This window comes from Labrus bergylta, chromosome 14, assembly GCF_963930695.1.
Source record: "Labrus bergylta chromosome 14, fLabBer1.1, whole genome shotgun sequence".
Lineage (NCBI taxonomy): Eukaryota > Metazoa > Chordata > Actinopteri > Labriformes > Labridae > Labrus > Labrus bergylta.
The window spans coordinates 8,386,219-8,405,486 of record NC_089208.1 but is presented as its reverse complement, the minus strand read 5'-3'; the positions used below and the strand labels follow the sequence as shown (position 1 = coordinate 8,405,486).

At 41.3% G+C, this 19,268-nt stretch overlaps 1 protein-coding gene across 2 annotated transcripts; it reads right to left on the bottom strand.

The window, feature by feature from the left end:
* Positions 1–138: 138 nt before the first annotated feature.
* On the bottom strand, positions 139–18,741 carry akap10 (A kinase (PRKA) anchor protein 10). Of its 2 annotated transcripts, none has more exons than XM_020643342.3 (15): positions 18,520–18,741; positions 15,273–15,320; positions 14,580–14,765; positions 9,045–9,536; positions 6,370–6,468; positions 6,178–6,262; positions 5,878–6,001; positions 5,084–5,220; positions 3,917–4,061; positions 3,501–3,668; positions 3,147–3,256; positions 2,485–2,567; positions 1,869–1,921; positions 1,587–1,679; positions 139–1,319 (listed from the first exon to the last, which is right to left on the bottom strand). In XM_020643342.3, the coding sequence occupies exons 1-15, from the start codon at positions 18,539–18,541 to the stop codon at positions 1,314–1,316; spliced, it is 1,851 nt and encodes a 616-aa protein (XP_020498998.1). In that variant the 5' UTR covers positions 18,542–18,741; the 3' UTR covers positions 139–1,313. The 2 variants fall into 2 exon arrangements, with proteins under 2 accessions (XP_020498998.1, XP_020498999.1); XM_020643343.3 differs by having other exon boundaries at positions 2,485–2,564.
* Between the last annotated feature and the right edge of the window lie 527 nt (positions 18,742–19,268).

The following is a 19,268-nucleotide window of genomic DNA, read 5'->3' as shown; positions in this document are numbered from 1 at the left end:
CTCGTTTGAGCTGATATATTAAAGGTTTAAAAGTTTTTACAAGTTGACCCACCTGTTCAATAGGACATTTTTTCAGTCTGAAGTGGAAAGAAAAAAAAAGCAGGTAAAATGTAAACAAAAAAGAAGAGAGAAAAAAAATGATTTTATAATATATGTATTTAAATCAAACACAATTTAAATATATTATAGATTAAGTACACATACATGTCAGAAAACATTAGTGGTACATAGTACCAAGAGTCTTTTCTGGTTTTATTTCCACATCATGATAAGGCTCAAAAACAAAATTAAAAAAAGATTTATTTCACTGAGCTCTCTTTCCAGTTGAACAGTCAGCTCCTCACTGACATTTGTTTCAGTGATGCATTTTCTTCTTTTAAAACAGCGATCACCATAAAAAAGGACTAACATTAATATATGGGGTAAACCAGAAATCTACATATATATACTGTATATATAGAACATTTACGACATGGACTCTGGAGTTTTGCAACACAAGTGGAGCACTTAAGTTCTTTAAGGGAGTATTTCTTCTTCTATGCACTGTTAAGGTGCCCGGAGGTCATGGAGCAGGTCAGCCAGACCCAAACCGAATCAGCTCTTCTTCTGTGTCATTGTCCCACGTCCAGCTTTCTACAGTACATATAACGTTCAAGGTAGTAGCGCACACGTTAGCGAGCAGAAGACTGAACTACTCCAGGCAGGCTGAGTAGAGTGTTTGCAAAAACTGTACATCTGCGAGGCCTAAAGCGGCTGACCTTAAAGAAAGGACTTCATCTAAAAACAAGGAATGGTTTTAAAAGGTGTGGGGAGATGTGCCATGACAGAGTCAGGGTTACTCGGCTCTTGTCACACCCTCCATAGGTCCGACATAAGAATCAAATGGTTCAGACAGAATGGCTGGAGCGATGCGGTGACGGTCCTGACAGACGTGCTGCTTCCTGTAACATGAAGTCGAGTGCTTCCTTCACCAGGAGTGACTTCTTCTGGTCGGATTCAAGCGCTAAGCAATGCTTTATTTTTTTCAAAACACCTGTACCTTAATAGTGTTGTGGAGTTGGAGGATTGGAAGAATGGATGAATGGTTTGCTTCATCTTTCCTAGTATCCAATGTGTGAACAATCATTCATCTGTCTCACATACACACGCATTCACACACACTACACACACACACACACACACACGGGGGTTGGGATGGTGATAAAAAGCCTTGTTCATTCTGCAGTTCATTGTAGGGTGAACCCTGTGAACAGTTTGTCACTGGCTCGGCCAGCGGCTGCATGGAGTGACGATCCTTTGGTTCCTCAGTGGGGTCATAACTGCAGAAAAAGAAAAGAAAACAATTGAAGGAGAATTGAGGCCTGTTCTACAGAGCAAGTTTAACATATCCAAGGTATCTTAGTGGTATCTGGCTTCACTCAGTCGCACATGTTGTTATTATCTGATTCATAAATCTTCAAGATTGATCACAGCTGTCAAACAAACTCTGCCTTTACTTCTACAAAAACCAGAGCAAGTGATGCTCAAATGATGTGTCTGGGTTCCCTGCACACAGCAGCACAGGTAAGACAGTGAGGCTCTGGTACCTTGGTGGACTTGGCGGGGCTGTCGTGGTTGGACTGCTGGACGACGTCGTTGACGATCATCTTTGCGATCTGCCACGCCATCTCCTCCTGAGCCTTCATGACGAGAGTCACAGCACAAACATTAACCCCAACTCACCGCAGCCCTCAAATGGACTCTTTAATAATTCACACAACATGGGCTGATGTCACAGGGTGCATGTGAACACATGCCACTGAGAGCCGAGCTGTGTGTCTCGCAGCACTGAATCATTTATGGATATTTTTAACATAGAGTGACCTCACCTCGTCTGAGTTTCCTTGGACCCATTTCTTCATGGCGAGAGAAAACATGGAACCTAAACGGGAGGAGAAGAGAGAGAGGGCTGAGTGAGACAAAGGGGCTGCACCAGTGAGCACAAATATTGAACTATGGGAGCAAATAAACTGCCGACTAATGTGACTTTCTCAGGGTGAGTTAATCCTGAAAAATGTGAGCATTTAGTGCCTTATTGGACACTACTGAGATGTGAATGATTCTTAATTAGGAGGCAGTTAGCAGATTTAAAGCTGACAGTTAGACTACTTATTCTGTAGCAAAACTGGCTCATACTTCATTCTAACAAAAGAGGACGCCCTGCTTGAGGTGATAAATACAGATGTTATTCATTGTTTCATCTAAAGAGTAGTGGAGGCTGTTTTTTTTCCTCAAGAGGGTAACATTATTTAATATTTCAAAAGGCTGCGAGGAGAAAGGGAGAAGCCACTGGATGAGGTTTTATATTTATGGACACAGAAGATTTCCCTGCAGAAAGGAGGAATGAGATCAAATATGACTGAGAGAGGCCAGAGTCTGAAAAGGAGACAAAGAGACAGAGAGAGCTAAACAGGTTAAAGAGAGAGAGGTGTGAGTGTATCGTGCCTTTGGATTTCTTGACGTCTGGCTCCGGCTCCGCTTCCCTGATGAACTGACCCATCTCATTCACCTTCCCGAAAGTCATCCTTCTGAGCAGAAAGAGGAGAGGATAAAGACAGCAGACGGAGACAGTGGGACCTAACAGAGCTTCAGGCACGCATGCAACAATCAAATCACACCGCTGTGTATGCCTTTGTATCCAATTAATAAGTGTGAATTAAACAAATGTGACAGACAACAGCTCGGTCTTTCAATAACAGCGTTACATTGAGTTATTTTTGTACATGATTTTTTTTTAAAAGCCTGCTCATTAAAATACTGGAGTCAATATAAACAGAAGAGATCCAAGTGTTACATATGAACATCAGCAAATCAAAGAAATCAAAAAAGGACACGAGCATAAAAGAACAAACATCGTGGGAACAAGAGGATAAATAAGATCACAGAATACATGTAAAAACTGAGCTGATTTAAAACACAGATGAAGCTGCTTTAAAGTCTAATTTAGTCGTAAGTCAAATAGAAATCACATCCTGTGTTTGTCATTTTATTTCTGAGGCAGAGACAGGTTTTTTTTGTTATTTTGCTGAATGATCTCGGGGGACTACATTCGCTGATCATAGCAGTTTGTTGACGCATTATAGGAACATGAAATAGAAAAGACTCACCCAGCGTACGGCCGCTGGTACAAGGACTCGGGGTCCAAGCTGGCGACGTCCACTGTGATTGCCTCGTCGAAGTTTTTCAGGATCTTGATCGCTGCCTTTTTGGCCCCTAGCTGTAGAGAACATACCATGAGCAAAACGTTTTGGCAGCATTGCAGATAATGATTCTTTTGTTTTTCCCTAACAGACAACTACACCACAGGCTTGATCACAACCTTTGGCATTATCAGAAGTATCTTTATTCTCTGTGCAGTGAGATGGAGCGGCTCTAAATGTCAGCAGGCAGAGGAGAGCACAGCCACAGGAGCAGAACATGAGGGTTAAAGTTTGAGGAGGGGGGGGGGGAGGTGGGTTCACCTGAGTCTGAGAGACCTCGCTGGCATTTGAACTTGATCGGTCATTGTCCGCCTGCCCGCCCTGACCCTGAGTGTTGACATTCACAAACTCGTCCGCCCGCACAGAGTTGATGAGGTCACTCAGGTATTTGTAGTAAAGGTTGCTAGACAGGAAGCCGGGCATGTAGACCTGAAGCAGATGCAAAGAACAGTGAACTCTGTTAGACCATCATTAGCCCAGAGACATACTTCTGGACACAGGTTCATCACTGACCTTTATTTACGACCAACATTGTTCATTAAATCAAAGAAACCACTTATGTCAAGGGTGTGTTAGGATCATTTTTGTGACTTTTAACACTAAATCTTATGACCAATCCAAGAGAATTAAAGAGAAGAGCCATTTTTAAAAAAGAGGGACCATGGAGAAAGCCTGACCTTCTCCATGGTGGTCCAGGCCTGTCTAAGTGGAGTGGTGAAACAGTCAGGGAGCGGCCCTCCCTCTCGGCAGATATTCGACTCTATCTCCATCCGTACAGAGTCGCCAAAGCCCAGAGGGTTTGTGGCCTGGAGTGAAAAATACCTGGAAATTAAATAGAAAACAAAAAGGAGAAAACTCAGCTCAGATGAAATCACCTATATGAAGATTCTAATCAAACCCATATAGGTTGATGAAACTATAACACAATACACAGTTAAAAGGAAGAATGTGCAACATTTTACACATAAATACATCAGAAATCCTGTATACCCTCGGAGTCATGACTGTCTAGCAGCTGTACTGTTGTCTGAGTCATGTTTACATCATGTTTACATGGACGGGATGGCCGTGCATATAAAGCTGTTTTAGTCAAGAACTAGAGAAAAGAAGAATAACAAAGTCTTAATTAACCAAAGTGTTGCGAACATTAGCCTGCTCACACAACAATGCAGGCAATTGTAGCTCGACCAAAGGACAATTTTGTCTGCTGCTTGTGCTTAATGGTGCTTAATTATGGTGTGTTCTAATTGCTAACTCCTTCGTGTGGGCGTGATTGGAGAGGGGTTAGAGGTGTGTCGCTGGAGGAGAGCGGAGCCTTCAGAATAGCCGAAGTGTTGCCAAACAGAAGTTTGTTTTGGTTTCATGCTACTTCTCAAGAGCGACATCTAACGGATGAAAAATTCTGCACATTCTTTCTTTTAATTCTTTCTTTGATTAAAGACACTGTATCTTAAATTGGGAGTGTTTTAAAAAGCAGAGGAGGAGAAACTGGAAAACATTAAAGAGGGAATGTTACAGAAATAGGTCGAGAGGCAGGACTATGTGCAAAAAGGTAGCATTTATGAATGTTTTATTATGCATGAAGAGAGCTGAAACTGTATCCTGGGACATGCAACAAGAAACAGTGTAGCCTCAGCAACCTGCCACTTAAAGTCCTATTACTATAGACCAGTAAGAACATAACTAGAATATACCAACATACCATTTCTAGTTCTTTAACCAAATATAGCTAAAGATACAACACAATGGTGACTCCCAACAATCAAATACAACTTCCACTCTACCATTGTGACTGGGTGTTTAGGAGTAAAAGGAGACAGCAGAGACGCTAAGTGAATACTTACTTGTCATAGAGGATCATAGCATCATTTTGAGCCTCCTGACCGTCATACTGGCCTTTTTTCGCCGCAAGCTGGTTCTGGAAGTTGTCTGCAGCCAGCCAGAACTGCAGAACATTCATGGCCTCCTCCTTCTCCATGTACTGCAGGAGAGGACACACAGAGAACATGAGGGTTTCACTGAAAGCTGCTGTACATGTTTTTTTTGTCATATCTGTGTATCAGTATTTACTGTATGACCTGCCTACAACCTTACACATAATTATCTACAGCTAAATGTTTACTCTGACAACCCCTGCTCTCTGTGTGAATGGAGCCACTTGTCATTTTAGAGTTGCATTGATGGGTCAGGGTTCATACACAATTTCTATTTTCACTTCCCAAAGGTTCCCAGGCAGATGTTTTAGACCATTTCAGATAGGGTCTCTACAAATAACTGGATCTTTATAATGTAAGAAACTGTTTTAACATCTAAGTGTCAACATATAAGGAACATATGAAACACGTGGGTCTAATTTGTTCATAAAGTTGATACTAAATACTAACACTAAGGAACAATGTATATCCTACTCGGTACCTAGTATAATGCATGCAATGTAAGCATTGCTGTTTTGACAGCAGAACTTCCCTTGAGAACAAATGAACCAAAGAGTCTGTTTTGTGGCTGTGGCAAGAGAGGACAAGTATTTAACAAGGAGTCGAGAATAAAACTGTTTTAATAACATAAATGTAAAAAAGTGGAGAAAAAAAAAGGAGTGTAAATATTGTAGTTGTTGTTGGGAGCCGCTGAACTCACTCACCTCAGAGAAATAGAAGAGAGCTGACTCACAGAACAAGATGTCAGCCAGGAACACAGAGCCACTCGTCAACACTTCAATCTGGTATTTACAGAAATGATGGCTCCGCAGGAATTCAGTAAAGTGCCTGAAACCAAAGAAATAGCAGGACGTAAACACAGCTGCTGCTGCTGCTGCTGAGGATGCTGAGGTGATGAAATGTCAAAGGACCGAAGCTACACTTTTAATCTTAGATTCAGAGCATGGCGATGCTTCCATGTGTGACGATTGACTCCTTTAAAGAATGAATAGTCTGACACTCACTGTTGTTCCAAGATGCCGCAGACCACCGACTGTGCTATAACAAAGCAGTTTGGGTCCACCATGCCGTCTTCTCCACAGATCTTAGCTGCAGAGAGAAAAACAGGAAACATCACTCAAGGTCACCAATCAACTTGTGTGACTGAAACTAAAGTAAATAAAATAAAAAACATTTAAAAAGCGTCTGTATCGTACCAACAATGTCGTTTCTGATCTGCTCTGTGATGGGGATCGGCCTTACAGCGTCTGGAGAGATGTACCTGGTGAAGATGGTGACAGCGTCTGTCTCTATACCTGAAAATCACAGAAACAGAGCGGATCATCATGTGCTGCTACGAGACACGCTCAGGTCTTCTTCTATTCAACTCACTGCACCAGCCGCCCGCCTGTCCACCAGGGGGGTCCAGAGCCTTCAGCCGCTCTGCCCCCCCCCCCCCCCCCCCCCGCCTCTGGAACTCCCTCCCACCAGACATCCGTAATATTGACTCTGTCTCCATTCTTAAATCACATCTTTTTAAACTGGCAAATTCTGTCTGATCATTACCCATCCTGTCTCACAAATCCTCTTCACGATGATTTCATACATCCGGTAAATGTGTCTTTTTAATGTTCATTTTATCGTTGTATTGTTACTTTGTTGTTTTTTTTCTCTGTTTTGTAAGTTGACCTTGAGTGCTTTGAAAGGCGCCTTTAAATAAAATGTATTATTATTATTAAAAAGGAAATTATCCTCACATTTAATCTGTAAAATGATAAGGAATATGTTCTTTAAAGAGAAGTACCTCACCTGAATGTACATTGTAATCGAATGGTTGCAAAGTCATCTGCTCCTAAAGCTTCAATTTTTTAGTGTGAAGAAGAAAAACATCGCAAAACATCCTGATCTCAAGCTTAAATGTATTCTAGCATTCATCAGAAGATATTGCTAAGTGTATGTTTGAGTGTCTAGACAATTCTAAATGTTTATCTTCTAAAGTTATCATCCTTTTAAACGCACATTTCTACCTCATGTGAGTATCCCTCCACTGAAACTCAGAAAACAAAACTCTCTCTGAAAGCAAAAGAGCAAATGTCATGCTAATAAGACGTCTTACAGCTCCTTCTGTATGAGGAGTTTTCAGTTGGTTATGAAACAAGTAAATGTATTCTGATGCCTCTTTGGGAGCTACTTAAGAAAACATTATCATCAGCATAAGGAGGGACTATTTGTTTGTTTTTATTAATGGCTGTAACTGCTGCTGTTGGATAGGCGTTAGACAAAGTGATAAACAGCATGCTGCAGAAACTTCTCCACGGCAAAGAGTTTTCATGAGTGATACATTTGAAAGCAGGACATGAGGGTTTGGTTCAAATCTGTGAAGAGGTACCACTTTGTCTGCAGGAGAGCACCGCAGTCGATAAAAACTTAAAGCCCTGACACACAGACGGCAAAGAACTAGTGGCGACGAAGGCAGACTATGGCGTCGCCTCACGTCGCCTTTTGTCTTGGCCAAAAAAGTTGCACTGAAACACACCGCAAAGACTGCAGCTGACGGCCAACCACCACGTACGTTTTGCGTATGCGTGAGAGGAAATAACTCTCCATGCCAGCAGGTAGCGGTAATCCATTGTTGTGATACGAGAAGATAAGATAAACTTTATTGATCCCCAATTGGGGGCAATTTTCTTTTGTTGAGAAGACCATTTTCACATCGCTGTCGCTCACCATTCGCATTGTAGGAACTTCTAATCGGGAATATTGTCTGATAAAAATTTGAAAATGGCGCTGGTGTTGTCAGTCCTTGGTCTTTTAGTGAAAAAAGAAGAGGCGGAGGCGACACTAATGCACTAATGTGTGAAAGCATGGATACCACAGCGGTCGGCTCAAGGGGCTTTTCTGAACCTGTGTCGAGAGCTGGAGAGGAATGAAACCTCAGAACAGCCAATCAGAGAGATTCCTCTCACCGACCACCGCCGACAATTCAACAAAAAAGGCTAACGGGTAGGGACGGAGCCAGACCACACCGCAAAAACTGGGGGCGACGACCGCTCACTTACGGTCCAACTAGGAGGGACTGCCGACGATCTCCTTGATGTGTCAGGGCCCTCACAGCAGCATCAAGATGAACTTTTTGATCTGTCTTAGATTCCTAAAGCCTTGTGTTACTTTAAAAGAGAAAGGAAAGAGGACAGTGGATTTTATCCGCTTCATTTTTTACAGTGTCCATCACTACTCCTCCTTTGCAACCATTATGAGAAGCAGAAACACAGCAGCTCATAAGGCCTCTTTATTAACATGTGAGAATGTAGATTATCTAAGACCCTGATGAAGGCCACCAGCCGAAACGCGTTGGTCTAAATTGTTAATAAAGTTGATCTTCTTACTACAAGCGTTGCTGGAGCATTTTGACCTCTTCAATGTAGATTATCTAAACCTAGATAACTAACTGATATGCAATACAAATGAAAACCTATCCTTTAAAGCTGTTAGAGTGCACTCTGATTCAGTGTGAAGCTACAACAGAGCTACAGCGGGATCTGCGAGGCATTGTGTTGCTGTTATGACCAAATCGTTTCAGGTCACTAGTGAGAAATGTTTTTGGTGCACAGAAATCGAGGAGCAGAAAGGGTAGAGTGAAAAAAAAACTATTGTTGAAAAAAGAAGAAGTCTATTTCCACCATCTAAAAGGCACAAGGCTCTCAAACTTTCAAAAGTTTAAACAGCCTAAACGTGAAAAAGGCCTTTCATGATTATTTTCCAGTCCATTGAATAAGGCAATGTGCTGACCATGAGTGGAACCAAAAAACAATTTCTGAACTTTAAATGGATTTAGCAGCAGGAGCCTATGAGGTTAGACACAATAGAAAAGAGAAAAGGGATGTTTACTCACTCTTCATGAGTTTGTCAGAGAGTTCTTTCAGGGTGCTGTTCGCCTGCACCTTGTAGGGCGTCCCCGTCCTGGAGGGGGCCTGTCTTTTTGGGGTTTCTGCTCTTGGGGTGCCAGGTCTCAGGTCTGCTTCTCTGCTGGAGGAGTCCTGCTGCTCTGATTGTAATGAGGGCCGTTCACTGCCGCTGTCTCCGGACAGGGTGTGAGACGTGGTTTCTTTTAGTCCTGGGCGCTCCGAGCTGTCCGGGGAGGCCGGGACAGGCTCAGCCAACGTGCTTTGTTTGACAGAGTTCAGGCTGTGCGCTCGGACCCGAGACCAGCTGACGGAGCGGAATCTCTCCGCCTCCAACCAGAACCGGACCAGGTGGTCGGCGCCCCGTCGTTCACTGAAATGTAGGTAGTGGGGTATGGCCACGTTGTCCCGAAGGACATGGTCCACTGTCTTTGACAGCCGAGAGCGGGACTCCTGGGGCTGATAGTTCACACTGGAATGACCTAGAAATGACAACAACAACAACAAAAATGGTAAATGGTAAACAGACTTCAGCTTGTATAGCAATTTTCTAGTCTCCTGACTACTCTAAGCTTTTTTACACCACATGTCACACCTACACATTCACTCACTGATGGCAGAGGTTGCTTTGTAAAGTGACTATCAGAAGTAACTAATCCCATTCATACACAATCATAAACCTCTGACGAAGCAGCGGGAGCAATTTGGGGTTAATTGTTTTGACCAAGGACAAATCGGACATGTAGCTGCAGGAGCTGGGGATCGAACCTCCGACCTTCCTGTAGAGAGACGACCAACTCTATCAACTGAGCCACAGCTGCACCAAAATCAGGATCCTAAAGACAAATAATGTAGAAACCATGTCTGGGGTGATTTTAAAAGAGGTCGTTTGTTTAGCAGATAGTGCTCAGACTCTTCAGTTTAACACAATATTCTCACAGTGTGTGTGGACCGGGCATCACTTCCCCTGACTCTACAAACATCCTCAGTATGGTTGTCGTTATCATTAATTACCGCGCTCAGCATTTTACAGTTTTATCATTTTAACCACCATTGATGTTATCGTAATCGATACAAGTCTTAGCATAATTAATGAATTCATTCATTAACAGAATAACCTCCTTCCCCATCTCTTCACAGGTTTTTTTTCCTTCCCCTATTTTTCCTTGTAGCCTTCCTTGTTTTTTCCTTCCTGACTTATCTATCCACACAAAACACTCTGATTCTGGATTCTGATTCTGGATTCTGATTCTGATTCTTTTTTTTTTGTATGTTCCTCCACTGTCTGCAGCACACGTTAGAAGAGCATTTGCAGTATCGGTAATTGGGTTTGCAGTAAAAATTAAATGATAATGTAATCTATAATTAAGTGATTTCATCTTAGGAAGCATCCATCTGGATGCCTTTAGAAAAAGGTGCCACAAAAAGATGTGGTGGAATTTCTGTAGTTATTTAGATTATAATGTACAGGTGTCACTAGGTTTATTCACTGTTCTCTAGTGTCAGTCAGACCTGACAGAGTTCAGCTGTTATTAGAACACCAAGTACAGCTTAGAGAGTGTCAACTGTTTTTCCTGATACCTGCAAGGATGTTTGGTAGACTTATTGTCTGCTCCAGTGTTATAGACGTCACAGTTTAGTCTAGGTGGGTCAATGTGACCCTGATAATGATAATGTCTTTTAGGATATATGCGATGCCTTTCGAAAAGTTCTGCAGATGTGATTGAGCAAGACACGAGTACAGAAGTGTGATGTTGAATCATGTCTCCTCATGAGTATTCATCTGATGTGTAAACTTTCATCAACGTAAGCCATCTGAGTCTTATTGTGTGGAGTCAAGTCTTAATAATCTCTTCAACACAACAGACAATGTTTACTCTTCTCATCCTTGTATTTCTAGAAACAGATGTCTTTAGTAGAGATGATGTACAATTACACCAAGGTGATGCTTTCATAGACTTCCTGTAAGAATAAATATTAGCATAGCAACAACAAGATGTACCTGCTTCAGTCTGAATTAGACAGTGGGACTTTAATAACAGACTGAGTAGTACTATTTTATTATTTACAGTGTAGCAGGATGATGAAATGCACATTATATTTAAGGCAGCTGCAACATGAAGTAAGAGATAAAAAGTGGATTTTCTGTGTTCAGCTTTCCTATGTGAACAGATCATTTGGTCCAGGCTGAGAGCTGCGCCGTGAGCTGAATTTAAACTCCCGGAAATCTGTTTTGAAGTCTTGTGAATTTCCAGCTCTCTGTCCGCGGCCTTCGACTGTGTAATTTCACAACCGACTAAACCCAGAAAAAAATAAAAATAAAAATAAAAATCAGAATCGCACGTCAACAGCAGCTGTGTGAGTTCTGTCCATCGTGTCATTCCTGTCTGCATGAAGTAGTCAGCAGAAACAGCCAGAGCTGAACTCCAGCCACGTCTGAAAGCTGAAAACAAAATCTGACACCTGAAGGGATTGACACATATGACACAACAGTTTGAAGAACATCCATCATCCTGGGGGACTAAAACACACACACACTCTCTCCTTACAAGAAAACAAATAAACAAACAGACGTACGAGCTGTGATAATGAATCAGAGCACATCAGCTGTAAAGAGACTGAAGCGGGGGCTGAGGCTTCATGCTGTTATGTTTGCCCTTTGAAAACAAAATAATGCTTTCAAAGTTGTCACTGACTCTGCAGTGCTCATCAACCTTAAGATTTTTTTATTTATTTTTTCAAGATCACACAATGGAAGTCAACTTAGTTCAAATCAAAGCAACCATCGCAGCACCTGTCTGAATCAGGTTACAAACAAGTGCCCATCTTATTAGCATATCTTTTCAGAGTCAGTCAAATAGGGCTCCTGAAAAACTCCAAATGCAAATATTTACAGGAGGAGCTGTATGTGTGAACACAAACAGCTGAATTCTTCACTCTGACTTCACACGGACTTTCTCCTGCCAGCCTCCTAGTATTTTTCCCACAACAAGTCCAACAAGTGAGCTGATGTGAGAACGCAGCAGCAGGATAGTCTCCATAAAATTTAGCTCGAGCCAATGGGAGGGGGGGAGTGACGTTTATATACTGTGACTGCTGCTCTTTTTTTTTTTGACATTGTCATTCTGTTTAACTAAAAAGTAGCATCGATATAAAAGGCAAATATTCTCATTATAGCATCGTATAGCGGACTCTGTTGCTCCGGTCCAATACTAGACCCCCCACCCCTCCTCCCGTCTGTCAGGGTTAGTCTCCCGCTGTGAGGAGCATATGTGAGCAGGAGAATCTCCAGAGCAGTCCTCCTGAAATGATGTAGATATTTTCAGGAGTGCACATGTGAAGTCTGTTAGAGTGCCCCTTACATGTGCTACATCTCCTTTATACTTGCAACCACCATCAAAAGAAAAAGTGTATCGCATTAAAACACATTCAGGATGATGGTTTCTGCTGCCCGTCAGCTCATGCAGGCCTCTGACCGGATGAAATCAGTATTTAACTCCTCCTAGTCATTGGCTCAGGTTTGAACTGTCACGGCCGCCAACAAACTGTCACTGAAACTAACGCACTTTTGTCTCTTTGAATCCACCTCCCCCACTTCTTTCCTTTCTCTTCTTTACGTGCAAACCACAGACCCAGACATGATCAGCCGCCGCCTGGCAAGTCTCGTTCAAATGTTGTTGTCCGAGCTGCAGCACAGGTTCCTCCACCTCCGTGTGACTCACACCAGGTATTCTCTGGGAAAACTGGCTCTTACAATTCCTGTCACTGCCATCATCATCATGTGCCAGATTGCTTTTTTTTTTTTTAAATCACTGCTTCATAGCATGGCACGCATAGAACGTAAACAGAATCTAAATTTAGAGCACCTCTGATAAAAAACAAAATAAGAAAGAGGCGAGCTGTTTATTGACAGCAGGAGAGGACGGACTGCGAGGACAGCGTCACGCAGACGAGCTGAGGAATGTTTGTCAAAACTACACAAGCATGACATCCTGTGAGTGGATTAATCAAGGTGTGTTTCCGCCTTGCACAAGAAAGTTTATATCGATAGCTTTACATTGATATTCAATGTTTAGAAGTGCTGTGCTCATGATGGATTAATGTTGGGCCTTCATTTCTTTTTGAGGAGTCAGATAGCCTAACGGTTACGTTGCACACCCCATGTACAGAGGCTATAATCCATTTTCTGCCTCTCTTCCCCTGTCCAATCCAATCAAGGTAAAAATGGCCGAAAATGGCCTTTAAAAATTAAAAATGAATTAAAAAGCTGGGTCTTTATGAACAATATATATATTAAAAAAAATCCTTTTTGTAAAGTGTCTTGAGATAAGATTTGGTATGAATTGGCTTGATGATGATGATGGTTATGATATCTTACTCATTTCCCTTTTGTCTGTGTGTTGTGCTTTTCTTCGAGAGACTGTGCCAATATGCTGTCTCATATTTATACTTGAAAGTCATATTATTCCTTTTTCCAATAGAAATATTCTGCCTTGATATGTCTCCTTAGAACATCACATCCAATATTAAGTTTCTGCCTTCTCCCTTGCGTACAAAGATTTCTTTAGATTCTCTGAATCTGAATTTTTAAAATATTATGTTAAAGAACTATTTTGGCTATGAAGTTGGATTGACGAACCCCTCCTCATCTTGCCTTCAGATGGCCTCAGCCTCTCTGGGATGCTCTTTTTATACCGGGTCATGTTACTAACCTGTTGCAGGTTAACTTTATTAACTGTGAGATGTTCCATCAGTTGTTTTTTTAAAGGATTTCATAACTTTTCCAGTCTTTTGTTTCCACTGTCCCAAACATTTAAACATGTTGTTGGCATCAAATTTAAACTGGGATTATCAATTTCTAAAAAAACAACAAATTTCTGTGTCATCATTTGTTTCTATGTTGCCTTTGTATTTTCAAGTAAACATGAGGTTTCAACGTTTGGAAATCTTCATTAGGTTTTAAATTTAAATTTGCATTCTACACAATGTCCAAACTTTTTTGGGGAGGTTGAATTTGAATAGACGTTTTATTGCTTCAGACACTTTTCAAGAATACAACTGAAAATATTTTCTGGCTTCAGCTTGATAAATGACAGATTTGCTGCTTTTAATGAATCATGATTAGAATAGGATGCACGTACAGTATATCTGTTTCTGTGTGCCAATTACATAAAAAAGGAATACAGAGGCTTTAACTTAAAGCTTTTTCTAGTTTCAAAGAGCATTTTTTAAGTTTTCATGAAATGTTGTGGACTAAATGGGGAAATAATCAGCAGATCAAATGTTTCTGTTGCTCTAATTCTTGTTTCCTTCGCTCTATAAGCTGGAACAAAAACACGGTTTCACTATAACTAAATCCAGGACAAATAACAGGAATTTAAAGAAAATAATCTTGAACTTTATTCTTTTAACTTTTCTGACATGTTATAGTTTAGTTCTGTTTTGGGATGTCCATTGAAACTATGCGGTTCAATGTTTGTTTTCACTTAAACCAACACGCGGACACATGAATGCAGGCTCCTTACCGAGATCTCCAAAGTGTGCGGCCTCCATGTGGCTCGGCTGCTTCTTGAGGATGGCGGTGCGGCCGCGGGCGAAGGAGTCCATGTTGGCAGAGATGGCGTTGATGGCCACATGGCTGGGCCCGGCTGCTTCCTGAATTGCATGGTGGTTCCTCAGGCCGAGTGAGGGAGAGTTAGGACTGGCCGGCGCTGCAGGCGGTGAAGGGATGAGAGAAAATGGGTGTTATGCAAGAAGAAGAAAAAAAAACTGATATCAAGGATTTGAGCGGCCTGAAAGCATAACATCAGAGTGACTTGCTTGAAAAGGTCTTTATAGTGCAGGTTTTTCAAAGAGCTCACAGTTTGTGCACAGAGGCCTCAGGGGATGTGAGATACATGAGCAGACAGACTGCTCTGTGTTTTACTCTGAGCTGTATGTGTTTCTCTAATTAGCCTGAGGTCAAAATGTCAGTTCTTGTGACAACATTACCAGCGTGATTTAACAAAACAAAAATTTCAATCACTTCCTTGCAAAGGTCAGTATCAGTTTTGAGAGCACCCAGGCGCAAAGACATCTATCATGTTATGTTTTTTTCTACTTGCCTTGGATCAACAAATGCGTCACAAGATACTACTACGCCTTCTCTGTTTTCATGACATTTTAAAAAAGTGGCGTGTGACACTTTCATAACATCAGCGGGTCCATGACAAACTCACCTCTGTTGACTTTAGCATCGGTCCCTCTCTCGGGTTCTTTGCTTTTGGCTGCAAGGAGGGAAGAAGAGAGCAGAGTGGTAACTAGAGGAGCATACAGCAGTTTGATTCACAATGCAGGGCGAGTCCAGAAACCTTCATACATTCATGGCTACTGAAGGCGTGAGGTAAAGACATGGCGTTGTGTCACCGGAAAGACTGGAACCAACTAATTACATAACAACATACTGTAGTGACTTTATTTACATTTATTAAAAACGCAACCCTGAGTTACGACGTTAACAAATCATTTCCAGCACGTCTGCTTTCTTTGCTGCCGCTCACAGATGAGGAAATAAAAACGGACGCCGTGTTGACATGAATGCCCTCCTCAGTCCTGCTCATTGCATAGTACATACATAGTGAACAGGACTGAGGGAGCCTTCATGCTGGACTAGTCCTTCTTAGATTTGTGACCTTGGTGGTCTATAAGCTCTGGTGGGGTGGGTGCCAGAAGTTATAAGAAAGACTTTTGATAGCCACTCTGAAGCTGTCAATGAAAAGATTGAATATGTAGCCTGCAGTGGAATGAGTGCTCAGAGGCAGACATGGTTAGCAAGCTCTCAGCAGAGTGACTCAACATTCATGTCTTCAGGCGAGGCTGTTGCCGCAGTAAGTGATCAAGCTAAGAACACGTTTAAGGCGCCGCTGTAAGAAAGTGGACAGAGAGGCTGAGATTCAGTCTGAGGGAGACAAAGCTGTTAATTAACAAACATGTCAGGAGTCAGCGTTGTCTGGCACTAATAGGCTTTCTGTCACACTTTCAAAATCTATCAAATAAAAACATCTGCTGTTGAACTAAACACCATTATCTTAATTATATGTTATGTGTATCAGACCATACAGAGCTGCTGTGTTACATGTTCTGTTTAGAGAAGTAAACAGTATTTTGGAGGAGTAACCTAACTGGGCAATTAAACCTTGATGGGCAGAGAATATGAAACCACTTCCTTGTGACAAAACAGCAACTTAAAAATCTTTTTTTTTTAAACCTACAACATGTGATTCATACAATTTTTCAAATGGTGTTTTATCTCAGTGCACCATGAGGATTCTGTCCTGGTGGTGTAGACGCCTGATAAGAGCCAAAACCAATTTAACTGAAGGACAACTGAACAAAAATGTTCAATGAAAATCACAAAGAAAAAAACGAATGACGCCCAGAGCGACATCCTAGAGAAGTTAATAAAAGATTAATAAAAGCTCACAATAGTTTAACATTATTCAATCGTTGCTTGACCACAGTTAAAACTTGGCCTCGAAAAGTCAATCATTGTACAACTACAAAAAAGCACACAGCCACAACACGAGGAACACCCTGGCTTCCTTTCACCATTGTAACGGCACTCTCTCTTATATTTCCTCATTTTAAAAGATCTGCTGTGTCAGCTGTTTTGACCACACTGAGGAGAAACCGCTAATCTCGATCCTGGGCCAGTTAATGGCGTAGGAGTAACTGTGCCGATTCCCAGAATATGCACACAAACAAGACATCAGGCAAACTCTGCATCACAGTAACGTCCTCTTCAGTGTGCCCCATAACATTTGTCTACTTTTTAATCAAAGCAAAGAAAAACACTTGTTACAAAGGACACTCTGTGAAAAGACGTCTAGTACTCTAACTTTGAAACAGTAGAGCATGAGAATGTGGTGCTTCATTTGTAAGCACACTTTATTTTTAATATGTTAAAAACACCTGTGATCGAATACGATAAATCCGTGTTTCATGAAGCTAATGTCACCTTTTACAGCTGTGATTAAAACAGTACCTCAATATAAGTTTCTGTGAACTGTAGTCGATTGTTTACTCACCACAGTTTAAGGTATTTTCAGTAGTAAGCTGTAGAACTTTTATAAGTAAGTTTATATTTGATTTAGTATTTTCTCTTTGTCTTTTTGGTGTTGTTGTTTTATGTTTTTAATTGTGTTGTTCCCTGCCTTGGCCAAATGAGATTTGCTGAAGTAGTTAGAACTAGGGCCCGACCGATATGAGGTTTTTGGGGCCAATACCGATAATGGGGGGGGGGGGAATCTGATACCAATATATCTGCCCATATCTTTAGATCTATGTTGGATCTGTAGAGAAAGACAATGATATAAATATTTATCCCTCACACATATTTATCTTAGTTGTTATTCTAAGGAAGCTGTTCATCCTCGCTCAAGTTAAAAAAAAACATATCTTTAAAGCAATGAAGGTAATTACATCCTAAACATTTGGAAGTCTCATGACACAGTCACATATATAATTGCTTCCTCTGTAATAAGCCACTTGGGATAAATTCTAAAAATGCAAAAACAAAATCTGTTATCGCAATACATCATGTGAATGGTGAGGGATGGGGAAGGGGGGGGGGCATTAAAAAAATATATAAAAGTTTGGGCTAGATTTATCATATAAGCATAATAAAGTTATTGTTTTTATTATTACATAAAGTAGAAAATGATTGTTACAACAGAACCCGTATGTATCTGCCCCCACCTACCCACTTGATGCTCCATATAGATTAAAAAGGGCATTCAAATATTAAGCTGATTAACAATTTCCGTATCCTAAACCATTCTTTTGCTTGTCAGCTTAAGCTTTAGGGTTTTTTTTTTTTAAGCCTGGTCATTTAGTGCTTTAACATCAACAATGCTTAAAGTCAATCAGCTCAGTCACTGTAACAATGTGTGAAGCTCTGCTGACAACACGTCTGCGGCTTAAACTTATGTTCATGAAACAACTTGTAAACACATTACATCCTATATTGAAGCTAGTAACTTCAACTGTCTGTTATTACCTTTCCATATTTGTGACTTTTGAAGGCTTTCTGTAAAACGCTCACACAGCTAGCTGTCACAGCAGAAGCTTCACACTGTGAGCTCCGCAGATAAAACTCAGCTAAAAAAACAAAAAGGGGATGTTTTCATCGCTAACACGCATCTTTTCATTCAAATACTAACGCGGTGCAAGTTGACAGCTTTCTGCCAGCCTCACAGGCGGACACCGGGTGAGATAAGAGAGGGGAGGAGAAGAGAGGCCACAGCTAAGCTAACCGTGTTAACATGAAGCGGCTCTCTCGTTTCTCACAGACGACCACAGAGGAGGAGTTCGGTCTGCGGTCACTTTCTCCTCATCTTATCGGAGGTCCGGTCTCTCCTCTGCCCGGAAAACCCCCTTTCCGAGGCTGCTCGTTGTCTTTTACAGGGATGCTTTCCTTTTCCTCACCTTTCCTCTTGAAAAACGACATGACGGGTTTCACACTCCGGACGCTTCCTCAGCTCACTGACACCGTCCCGTGGCTCCGCGGCTCCCTTCATTCAAATGCATCTGTTTCCGCACACTCCTGAAGTGGAAACGGGTTGTTGTCGTCGCAGCCCCGGTGTGCGCTGTCAAATTACATTTTTTTTTTTCTTCTTCTACAAATCCAAACCCAGTTCCGCGGCCATATTGTCAATAAACGTCCTACTTCCGGGCTGGTGCGGCAGCAGCATTGTGGGAAATGTTGTGTTACCTGCTACAGCCGGCAGAGGGCGGTGTTTCCACATGGTGGACGAAGTAAGACTCGTATGCAGTGATCACTGATTTATTTATTTATAATGCAACATTCAAGATGCTTTAAGGCACATTTCAACAATAAGTAACTGTAAATTTGAAGACAAAACAATTTAAGATGGGTAAAAAAAAAAAATCAGCAATTAAATAATCTTAAAACAAGAATGAGTGTTTGTGTCCTACTGAAGTCTGATGAAGAGAAACATCAGGGCAAACTTATGTTGTCTTCTTATTTTTTGACTATATAATAAACGTTTTATAAACCCTTTGTTTGATTTATTTTACAATACAATTGAAAATGTCTTCATTACAGTCGGACCTTTTTTAATCTCTTCTTTTTGCAGTAAATCGACACACAGTAACTCAAATATTTGAGAACGTTTAAAACTATGAAAAGCGAGTATCCCAATTTTAGTTTAATC